This window comes from Mus pahari, chromosome 5, assembly GCF_900095145.1.
Source record: "Mus pahari chromosome 5, PAHARI_EIJ_v1.1, whole genome shotgun sequence".
NCBI classification, from domain to species: Eukaryota; Metazoa; Chordata; class Mammalia; order Rodentia; family Muridae; genus Mus; species Mus pahari.
In genome coordinates, this window is record NC_034594.1 from 20,849,333 (window position 1) to 20,861,519 (window position 12,187).

Here is a 12,187-nt window from a genome sequence, read left to right on the forward strand (position 1 = left end):
ACTTGCTGCTAGCTTGTCCTTCCTTTGCAGCTCTTGTCCTGGCCACCACCCTTCTGAGAAGGGGCTTTTGTTGGGAGTTGGTAATTGTCAAACTGATTCTTGTTCTTATTTTCTACTCCCCCCCCCCCAATACTTTACTTCACATTGGTGCTTCTCTGTCTGAGTCCAGCACTATGTTAGGCTGCATCTGTTGCTGGAACAGAACACTAGAATCCGGATGATCTGTAAGTCATAGTTTATTTGGTTTAGATGGCTGCATCTACTGAGGGGTTTGTGAGGCCTCCTAACAGCAGACGCAGGGGAAGAAAGGTGGGTGCTCTTGGAAAAGAGTGAGTAAGAGGTAGCCTGGCTTTGTAACAGCCTGCTCGTGTGGATTTCAAAGATGATGGGTGAGGGATTCTTTCCATCCCCCTACCTCTCTTCCACAAGTACTTATCATGCCACTGGCCTATGTACATTGTGGAATGCGGCTCCCTGCTCACAGGGATGTGGGTACAGGCTGAGCCTGTCCTGCTTTCTCCCATCTCACTGGGGAGCTGCCTCAACTGTCTGAGGCACCTGCATGTTGTACCATGAGATGCTGTGTAACTTACCTACTCCTGACTCTGGGGAATGGGTGTGTGTGTGTGTGTGTGTGTGTGAATGCCCAAGGCCAGAGTCTGAGTGGTTACCTGGGAGCTGTCACAAGTCTCCCTGCTGCTAGGGAGGATGGAAGAGATGCATGCTGGGGCAGGTACTTAGGAGGAGCAGCCAAAACACTAGCTGTGAAGTGAGTATTTACTTCACACTGATGCTTTTCAGTCTGAGTCTAGAGCTCCTCAGAGAGGCTGCCTCTGTTGCTGTAACAGAACACGGGGATCTGGATAATCTGTATCCATCCCCAGAGTCAAGACAGAGGTGTGTGTGGGGGGGAACCAGGTGCTCTGAGCTAGAGGCTGAAGTATCCTTAGGTGGTGGTGGCTCACGCCTTTGATCCCAGCACTCGGGAGGCAGAGGCAGGTGGATTTCTGAGTTCTAGGCCAGCCTGGTCTACAAAGTGAATTCCAGGACAGCCAGGGCTATACAGAGAAACCCTGTCTCAACCCCCCCCCCCAAAAAAAAAAGTACATAAGGAGAACTCCTGGCTTGGACAGTGTTTCTCAGGAATAGTGATGATGTAGCTTCAGTGTTGGTGGTCCAATCATGGGTAGATGAGTTAGAGTGAATGGGGAGTCTTCTTTGTAGAAGGTCCCCGATACACGTAATTCCATCTTGCCTGCTTCACATTTTGTGAGCCTCCCTGTGGTATTTTCTAGGTGGTTTCCATCAGCTAAAGTCATTTTTGAGGCCCCTGGGGACTGAGGGGGAGCGGCTCCTGACCGTTCTCTTTGACTTTGTACTGTAATGTGTTCAGTGATGATGATGATGAGCCACTGTGCCCCCGAACAGTGAGTGTGATGCTGAGTTCTGCCTCCCAAGTCCGGAGTGACTCATAGTTAAGATTTAGTGTATTTAGTCTACCACAAATGCTTAGCGTTGGTTTGGTCAGTCTGTTTTAGTGGAGGACATTAAAAGGTCCCCACCAGTTCTTAATAGGCATACGGAAATGACTCAGACATGGAAAAAAAAAAATAAAGATTCCAAGATGCTAGAGGAAACTGCAGAAATAAACAATGCCTGGAGAGATTCCTATGGCACATACCAGCAAGGCAACCGCACACAGCTCTTTGGAAGTTATTTTAAATTCTAAATATGGGAAGCAGGCATATGGATGTTTGCTTTAAGGAAAAGAAAAACTTTTTTTTTTTTCAAAGAAGCTAATGCGCCTGCTCTTCAAAGAGGCTTTTCCAAGTTTTTGTCTTTGGGCGTGTGGCAAAGCGTTCCTTAGCCTAGGATTTCATCAGTACTGAGAGATAGTCATCCCCAGAGGGATTTTTATCAACTTCTGAATCCCTCTGACTGACAAAACACAAGGTGCATACATTTAACCCATTTAACCCTTTGTGTGTCAAATTCTGACTCCTTTGCCTTGTTGTCCTAAATCCTAAAGGACCATGGGACATTGAGCTCGGTTTGACTTTGTCATGACTGGATAATGCCTTTAGACTTGTCTTGAGGTACTGGCAGCCCTAGGGCCCTTTCCACCTGTCCATTCAACATGTCTGTGCTCTTCTTCCCCAGGTAGACACACACCTTAAAGATGCTCACTCCTTCCTGAGAAGTAGGACCATTCCTCTAAGAAGCAGCCAGAGTTCTCCAAGGTAACAGGCGGGGTTACCACGGGGCCTTTTCTCAGGGCTGATTGAAGCCTGTCTCCTCTTAGCCACATATAGTCTTTGGATAGTTCCCCTTCTGTACAAAGATGTTTGCTGGCCTCATATTTCTGGGGGCATAGTTGTTTGTTGTATCCCATCAGTTCTTATTTTTGTTTTTAACGGAGGCAGTGAGAGGGAGATGGTGGGGACCAGGGAACACACGGTTTGGTAGACAAGGATCGTGTGGATCCCATGTGTGTGGAAAGCAAATTCAAACACTTGCTGGCAGAGGAGGGAAGAGCAAGGTGGGGAATGCTCCAGGCTGGAACTGGAAGGAGAGAGGGATAGATGGGATAGACAGAGGTGTTAACAGACTGTCGGAGGAGTCTGTGGCCCCGTGGCTCTTCTGTTCTACAGTCAGCCATTGCTGAGCCTCTCCTCTGGGCTGTCTGATTGAAGTGAGGTCCCAGCGTAGGGTGTCAAAGCCCTCTTAGAACACTCTGGGCCTCTTCTCTTTACTATGTCTTCAAATTCCTAATTTCGGTTGGAGAAAAATACGGCTGGCCTCTTCCCAAGGGCACTGGGCTGTTGGAGGACATATACTCCGATCATGTCAGAGCAGTCTACATTCATCTTAACCCTCTGACTGGTAGTGCGGTACTCCTTGGTCCTGTATTAGTCAGGGTTCTCTAGAGTCACAGAATGTATGGAATGTCTCTATATTGAGGGACTTTATTGTGATGACTTACAGACTGTAGTCCAGCTACCCAACAAAGGGCAGCTGTGAACAGGAAGTCCAAGAATCTAGTAGTTTCTCAGTCCCACGAGACTAGTTGTTTCAGCTGGTCTTCTGTAGAAGTAGGTTCCAACAGATGTGCTGGCGAGTAAGTGCAAGCAGGTGAAGAGTGAGTCTTCCTTCTTCTGATGCCCTTACATAGGCCTCCAGTGGAAGGTGTGGCCCAGATTAAAGGTGTGTACCACCATGCCTGGACCTGGGATTTGCTTTGTCCTAGGCTGACCCTGAACTCAGATCTCCTTGCCTCAGTCTCCTTGGATTAAAGGCCTGTACTACCTTGCCTGGACCTAAGCTTTTCATAGCCACCGTGCTTCAAAATCCAGGTCAGAAACTTGTGTCTTCCAGCCTTGAGATCTGGATCACAGGTGAGCCTTCCAATTCTGGATTGTTGTTCATTCCAGATAGAGTCTGGTTGACAACCAGGAATGGCCATCAGAGCCCTACCTGAGGGGATATAAGCACCAGCCACTTCAGTCCCTCTTCTGCTCATCTGGCCACTAAAAAAACCTGTTCTCCACATCTTTGGTCTTGACTTCAGCTTATTTTGCACACGGTGGCTAAAATCTCTATAGGAAATGGAAATCTAGCCACACCCCATCCCGCTATGTTAAATCTTTGAGTGACTTTTTGCCATCAGCAAACTGAAGTCCTCAGTGAGATAGATCCTCCTGTTGTAGTCATTGTGAGCTCTACCTGTCCACGTGCACTTCCTGGCAGCTGTCTTGCATATGCTCCAGAATGGAGACATTGCTAAATAACCTCATTCCCTCTCACAGGCAAGTTAGGGCCCCTCTTCCCTCATTCTCGTGTGTGTGTGTGTGTGTGTGTGTGTGTGTGTGTGTGTGTGTGTGCGCGCGCGCGTGCGCGCGCGCATGTATGCATGTGTGCATGTGTATGTGTGTATATGCACGTGTATATGTGTTTAACTGTGTATAAGTGTGTGTACATGAGTGTGTGTATGTGTGTGTATATGCATGTATAGTATGTATATGTGTGTGTATGTGTGTGTGCACTTGCATGTGCATGCAGTGTCTCGCAGCCTGTTAGAATGAGTATAGATCTACTTATTTCCCCTGTAGCCACCAAGTTCCATGAACCAGGCTCTCCGTCATTATTCCTGTTTTTGTGCCTGAGACCAATGTAGACAATTCAATATACAGTTGTTCAGGAGGGCCGTGGGTAGAGAAAGTCTTTCTTCAAAGCTTGTCATTTCAGTGTGGGTTTTTGTCATGACAGCAGAGGGGGACCTTTGCCACACATGGGTCCCATGTGCCAACTCGCTTTACCCTCCTCACAATACTCAATAACAGATAACCAATATCAGCTCCAGGTGCCACAAGGGGAAACTGAGGCATGGCTGAGCTTATCCAATCCCACCTCTTTGCAGAGACTAGGCTTGGTCAGTCTTTAACTGCTGACCCTGAAATGTCTATGCTAGGTCATCTCTACCTTGGGGCTTCTGTCGTTTGTAGATATAAGAGGTTGGCGTATTTGGGGATGTATGTTTGCTTCTTTGCCAGTTTAGTTTGCCCGTTTGTTTTGGAGGCAGAACTGCTCTGTGCCATCTAGGTTGACCTCAAACTCGTGATCCTCCTGCCTAGCTTCTGGGGTGGAATTACAGATGTGTGTGCCGCCGTGCCCAGCATTTGTTGGTTTTTCTTGGGAGTGCACTTGGTGTCGTCTCAAGGGCTTGTTTTACAGCTTCCCTTCTGCTCTCCTTATTCCTTTACTATCTGTCTTAGGTAACTGTGAATAGACATCATGACCAAGGCAACTCTTGTAAGGACAACATTTAATTGGGGCTGGCTCACAGGTTCAAGGCAGGAGCATGTCAGCATCCAGGCAGGCATGGTGCAAGAGGAGCTGAGAGTTCTACATCTTCATCTGAAGGCTGCTGTGAGGAGACTCCCTTCCAGGCAGCTAGGATGAGGGTCTTAAGCCCACGCCCACAGTGACACACCTCCTCCAACAAGGCCACACCTCCTAATAGTGCCACTCCCTGGGCCAAGCATATACAAACCATGACACTACCCATCCCAGCTTGGTATGGAAATTCAACCCCCAGGTCCTGGTGACAGATAAGGACCTAGAGCAGCTGCTGCTGTGGGCAGAGGGTCTTCCCACATCCTGCCTAAAGCAGGATAAGGGGTGATGGAAAACTTGCTCCCCTCCGCCCCACCCCGTCCCTCCACCACTGAAGAAAACACTAGGGAAGAAACTGGTCTTCTTAGGTCACTGGCCATGGACTTGAAAGAGTTAAGGTTTGTTCATCTGCAGTTAACCTAGAATTCCAGCAGGTGATCCACACGCCATAAAAGGCAGCTTGGCCAGAAAGGTTTTGCTGACAGGACCCTGACATAGCTCTCTCTTGTGAGGCTATGCCAATGCCTGGCAAACACAGAAGTGGATGCTCACAGTCATATATTGGATGGAATGCAGGGCCCCTAATGAAGGAGCTAGAGAAAGTACCCAAGGTGCTAAAGGGGTCTGCAACCCTATAGTTGGAACAACAATATGAACTAACCAGTACCCCCAGAGCTGTGTCTCTAGTGACATACATAGCAGAAGATGGCCTAGTCAGTCATCAGTGGGAGGAGAGGTCCTTGGTCTTGCGAAGATCATATGCCCCAGTACAGGGGAACTCCAGGGCCAGGAAGCAGAGTGGTGTTTTGGGGAGCAGGGCGGGGGGAGGGGTATAGGGGTTTGGGGGATAGCATTTGAAATGTAAATGAAGTAAATATCTAATAAAAAATGAAATGGGAAAAAGAAAGGCAGCCTGGCAACTTTTCCTTTTTCTGCCTAATAATCAAACAAGCCCAGTCTTGTACCTGAGTGAACTGGCAGCCAGCAGTGCCATGTGACTTATTTATAAACACTCTTGTTGATACTGGGGAGCATGGTGCTCCCTTCTTTTCTTCCTTTCTACTATCAGGACTTGACAGACACTTCCTAGGCTCACAGAAGGCCGTCAGAAACCAGGCTGGAAGCTTCAAGCTCTCCTAGCTTGCTCCGTGTTCTGAACCTCGTTTAGAGTAAACACAGTGATTGTGCTATTAACCTACATTGTGGCAGATGACCGATTTTTATGGTAAAGGATCAGAGTTACAGGATACGTTAGGAATGTAGCCTTACTACTCTGGGGTAGGTTTCGAGGCTTAAGCCAGGCGTAAGAGTCAACATCCTGATGCAGGGGTTACAGCCACAAGAACTGAATGGGTGTGTCCTGTAGGTTTATTTAAAATCTGCCTCCCATCAGTCTTCATTTTCAAAGGCATGTTGTAACATTTGGATACCTTCTAATGCAATTTCTCAAGTAGAACATTTCTGAGCTAATCTTTAAATCCTTCAGATACTCAGTCTTCCCGAATGTCATCTTAGTTAAAGGACTGTGTTTCACACTTACTTACAGCTTACAGGTAAGAATACAGGCACAGTTAGTGTCTCATGAAATCAAAGAGTCTCATAGTCTTCTCTGGACGTGGTCCAATGCTGGGTTGAAGGTGAAGCTGTTTATTTTTACTCGTTCTTTTTGCGTTCATCCTCAAGGTTTTATTATAGACTCTGTGCATTGGGGACAGGGATGAACAGGCTGTGTTTCTGGCTTCACGAGGTTGCCAATTCCAGGCTAGGTGGAAGATTATGCTTAGGACATAGCAGGTCCCAGGTTGCTAGGGAGGTCCAGAGAATGAAGCCAGTCAAGAGCTCTGTGGAACATCTAGTCTAGGGCCTGAGGTCTGGTGCAGTAGGAGTGAGTGGGTTAAAGAGCAAGCCCCTAAGTACAAAGCTAAGAGGCTGGTGGCGTGGTGAAGGTTGCTGTGGAGTGAGCTGGGGAGGGAGGGACATTCCGTAGAGCTGAAAGAGTCAGGAACAAAGTAGCCCTATGCTTGGCAAGGGAGCTGGACTTTTCTACCTGTCCTGGGAACCTAGGCAGATTGTTGAGCAGCTGACCTTCTTCAAAAATATAAATCCGCAGGCAGAGATTCAACTAGGGAGCTTGGTGTTGTCATCGATCCGAGCAGGAGCAGGGGATGGAGGTAGCTTGGGTATGAGCAGCACTCAGGATCATGAATAAACTGGGCCAGTTGGTGGTGAAGGACACCAACTCTTACGGTCGGTCGGTCTAGGGAGAGAGTGCCCCCGGGGGTAGCAGCCTCAGGATCACAGAGCCCAGGTCTCTTGTGAGTGCATGCTTAGTAGGTCTGGAGCCTTGTGGGGCTGACAGCCGGGTGAGAAGTTCCAGGAGAGGGTAATCTGGTGGGGCAAGAATACCTGCGGATTGTTGTTGGGATTGGGGCTCTTGGGGTCCCCTGAGTGGATTTCTCTAAAAGCTCACTGTAGATACGAGGCTAGAACTGACCAAATGTCACCGTGAGGACCCGTGAAGGAGAAAGGGATAAGTACAGAAAGGAGACTGTAACGTAAGTTTATGTCATTTGGGACTTGAGAGGTGGCAGGCAAGACTGACAGCTTTGTGTTCTTCTTTGGATTGATTTGACAGTGTTTTAGGGACTTGGGTTTCTAGGTGAAGTGATGGGCATGTCCTGGAAAAGGTTAGGTGAGTGCTTGATCCCTGCCATACTCCCTGACATATAGATGGACAAAGGCCCACGTAATTAAACCAGCTAAGGAATGGAATCAGCCTGGGTGGCTGTCAATATGGCTAACACACATGTGGTTCATACACACAATGGAACATTATGCAATCATGAAAAAGAACAAAGTCATATCACTTTCAGAAAACGGGTGGAAGGGGGCGAAGATGGTATTATCAAAAAAGAAGGGCACCTGTGTTTTATTTCATGTGTGGAACTTAGCAACAACCCACGTATGACATGATGGGAACTCAGGACTTGGGGAGAGAGATGGAGTGGTAGGGAGACAGGTGAGGGTAATGAAAGCTAAATAAGGTCATTGTACAACATACATTTGATGAAAATGTCACAAGACTCAACGTTTTGTAGAATGAAGGCATAGCAGTAAGAATTTTCCAAGTAGACCCAGTCACCAAGAGTGCAGTTTAATATGGAGCTGAAAAGCTAAGCGCCATCTATAGTCATGCTGGTGAGGCCTTGGGAGCCCGTTCACCAGAGATCATCTGGAAAATATAAAAACCCCTGTGAAGGGAAATCCATCTAGACCGCAGAATAAGCTCAGCTCTACTGTGTTGATGTGTTTCAGTTTAGTTTTTTTTTGGGTAAATCTCCGTGTATCATGCTGTACAGGCGATGGAATATTGGGTTTTTAAATAAAGGCATGACCTGAGCTGTGTGTGGGAAATCTCTTCCATGTGGAGACAAATGTACAAAGGCAGAGATTCGGGTTTAGTGAGTTCACTTGTCCCTTTTCCCCTTGGCGACCAGTTCCACAACGCTGTTGCAATACATAGGTGCTCAAACCCCTTCTGCACCCACTGGTATGCTTTTATCATCTCCTGGTTAGTTATGGTATCTAATCAAGTATGAACGTCAACAGTTGTTCCCGGTATCCTATAGACTGTTCATATCCTGAAAACCGTGAGTCTTCAATCCAGAAGCAAATTCTTTCAAGTCGATTAGCCTGGGTAGTTTTTTTTGGATCTGTAGATGTGGCTCCCATCTGGAGAACTGGGTGTGGTCTATTTTGGTTGTCAGTGTGTTCTGAGGGGACTCACTTGGATTTCAAGACCAGACATGTATATGGAGAGAGATGCCAGAAATGTTTCCAATCTCAGTTGTCAAGTGTGTCCCTGATTCTGTCACACGTACACCCCCAACCTAACCAGAAGCCCCGAGTAACTTGGAGTGGCGAGGAAGGCTCTTCAGTGTGGCCTGGTTGTGTGGGTGAGGACAAGTGGGGCTCAGGACCCTGAGACATTCGCTGGATTGGTAACACCCTGCCTTTCTTCCCTTCTTCTGTTTCCCCAGGAGAATATGAACGTGCTACTCGCGCTCATTTGTCTCATCGTGCCTCTGCTGTCGCTGGAGATTGGTAAGTCACATGCTTCCCCCACTCTAGTCTACCAGCAGGGGTGAAGGAGAACACATGGCACTGTTCCTCTGTCAGAGACTTTTTCTTCAGTTATACCCAGGACACAGAGACTTCTGACCCCAGAACTGTCCACTGGAAAGTCTTTTTTCCGAATCTCCAGCTCTCGTTCTATGTATTTGGGGAAACGGAGGCCAGTGAGATTAAGAGCTCAGGGTCATGTCTCTAGATTTGAAATGAGAGATCCCTTCTAGGTCTCTGGCTCTAGTCCATGCCTCTTGGAAAGGTGTGGCAGCTGCTGACCCTGGACTAGGCGATAAGCCCCGTCGCGGACCCACAGCTACTTTCGGAATTCTTGTCCGATTTCTTCAGTTTCATGGTCTCTTCTTCATTTCTTGCCATACATCGATTGAGCCTTTACAGTGTGTCAGCTGGTAGGAAATGAAGCTATGGCGGTGAACGATCCTTTCGCAGGCAGCTGCTGGCTGGTCCCATTCCTCCTGGGAGAGACAGGATGTGTTGCATAAGTCATGTAGTAGTGTGGATTAGGTAGTCAGAAACACTAGGAAAACACAGAGTCTCTGGGGATGGGAGTAGACAGAAGGTTCAGTTTTACACAAAACTATCTCACGGAAAGGTTGGTTTTGACTAGAATCTGAAGGAGGGATGAAAGACGCCATGGGGGATTCTTTGCAGCATGTGCAAAGGCCCAAACCATCAGGCTTATCCTAGCACCTCAATACCTAGTAGAGAGCGATGAGAGGCCAGAAGACACAAAGTCACTGGGTTAACAGAGAGATGATAGAGGGGTTGGGGGGAACCTTGAGTGCTTTTGGAAGAATCTTGGCTTGGATGGCCTCAATTCTTTGTTCAACATGAGAAGGGTTGAGGACAGGAGACGATGGAGGTGACTCCAGGCTTAAGGAAAAATGAGAACATGATTCCAATCTGTGACACCCATGTAAAAAAGTCACACGTCACTATGCAAGGGCCTGTAACTCTAGTGCTGAGGGGGTCGGACACAGGAGGATGGCCAGGCTAGTTATCTGCAAGCTCCACCACCGCTGCTGTCTTCCACAGCTGCTGCTGCCACCGCCACCACCACCACCTCCACCACCACCACCACCTCCACCACCACCACCACCAGTCACATCCTGCCCCTCCCCCTCCTCCTCCACCACCATCACCTCCACCAATGGCTTAGGAGGCAGAGGCAGAAAGAGGTTAACAATTCAGAGGTCATTGTGATGATAGGTCATTATGTCCCAGATTGGGGGTGATGTTGACTTGGCCAGAGATAAAGAAGAGAGTCAGCCAAGGCTGGGGTGTATTTTGAGCTAGCAGGATTCGCAGATGGGAGTCCATGTGGGGTATAGGGTTGAGACCGAGGCTTTGGTTTCAGCAAATACAAAGTAGAGCTGCTGCTGCTGCAATATGGAAAGATCAGCTGTTCCTCATGGGCATACCGTGTGCCGACCGATAGATGTCCTGGGTGTCTGAATGCTGCCTGTGACGGGGTAGTGTGGGGACCGAGAGACAGGATGGAAAGTAAAATCAGAGCAGCCAGCAAGCAGCTGGTGTGAGAGCTGAGCCCAATTGAGGTCACTGAGTGCGGTAAGGAAGATGGTATCAAGAACTGAGTTTCCCTTCCCGTTGCCTGATTGACGGCCAAGCATTCAGTGGTCGGAGAGCTAGTAAAAGTCTGACCTGAAATTTTGGAGGACCAAGAAGAGAAAGTGTCTCGGGATGAATGTGTGTGTGTGTGTGTGTGTGTGTGTGTGTGTAAAATAGAAACATGTGAGCGCAAGTGTGCCGAGCGAGATGACAGCCCTGAGTTATTTAATGTAGAAACTTACAAGTCGCTCTCCTGCTGGAGTGGGTCCAACCCGCAGACACTCAGATCACTACTGTTGTTGCTGCTACTGCCGTGTTCTGTAGCTAAGCATTGGAGCCCTCAGACTGAGACTCTGACCCACCCCTAGTTAAGGCTGACTTCCTGAGAGATTTACTGAGCTCTGAAGTATTAATGTACACATCTATTAGGAAATCACAATCAAAGTCAAGATAATAAATGTGTCTACCACTCTCTCGCCTCCTCTCCATCCCTCCCCACCATCTCATCCCCAGACAAGCTACTTCCTGTCACTTGTAGATGGTCTTGTGCTCTCTAAAATGTTAAACAAACAGATGTATCTGCATGTGCTTGTTTTGAGGGAGAGGGGTATGATGATATTTTTAAGATCCAACGTGAGGCTCACTCAAGTTGTAAGGATTAAAGCTGGTCATTGAATGACCTTGGCAACCTTCTGCTTTATGGACACAGAGCCATATTGTTTATCCATTTACATGCCCATGAACACTAGTGTTTTTTAAAATATGATTTTAATAGAAATATAAGTAGAAATATGTTCTTTTGCTCCTCCTTTTCCTCCATCCAGCCCCTCCCACCACCTTCCTTTGAACCCCTCCCTGCCTCTCACTTTCAAGTTGATAGTGTTGCTGTAATAGTGATTAATAAATTCCATCAGGTCTTAAGATGGCCTAGCCAGCCACCACCCCCTCCCAGTAGTGGAGACCGAGCCCTACTGGTTTCTTAAATCAGCTTTAGCACAATCACTGGGTGGATATCCCCAGTCTGTTTTCTTTGCTAGACTGGTTAGGTTCCAGCTGTGCTTCCCAAGTTACTCACTGTTTGAGTCTCAGCCAGGCTGCCTTCCTGTTCTATCAGCCTGTCCTCAGGATGTGTTTTTCCTGGCCATGTGCTCATGGTCTATCTTTCATGGCTGCCTCTGCCTCTCTCCGTCTTCCTTCTCTTCTTCTCTCCTATTCTTTCTTTCCCTGTCTCTGTCTCTGCCTCTCTCTCAGTTCCTACCTGTGAACCCCTTCACCCCCAGCCCACTAACCAAAGCACTGTCTTCCTCTATAGCCTGGCCCACCTCTATTTTCCCCAGTTATGGGCTGTAGCCACTTTTATTTAACTAAAAGCTTTAAATTGGGAGCAAGGTTTACACACAAAGGCCAGTATACCAGATCTTGGGGTTCGAAACTTAGCATTTGTATACACAGCATCATCAGACAAACCCCCAACATGGTGCAGCTTCTTCTTCTTCTTCTTCTTCTTCTTCTTCTTCTTCTTCTTCTTCTTCTTCTTCTTCTTCTTCTTCTTCTTCTTCTTCTTCTTCTTCTTCTTCTT

General features: G+C 47.7%; 1 protein-coding gene across 1 annotated transcript in view; it reads left to right on the top strand.

The window, feature by feature from the left end:
* The window catches only part of Il1r1 (interleukin 1 receptor type 1), an 88,007-nt gene that overhangs the window by 45,774 nt on the left and 30,046 nt on the right, over positions 1 to 12,187 (top strand). The window contains exon 2 of the mRNA XM_029538363.1: positions 8,934 to 8,997. Coding sequence (XP_029394223.1) covers positions 8,934 to 8,997 — 64 coding nt within the window. The remainder of the gene's footprint in view (positions 1 to 8,933; positions 8,998 to 12,187) is intronic.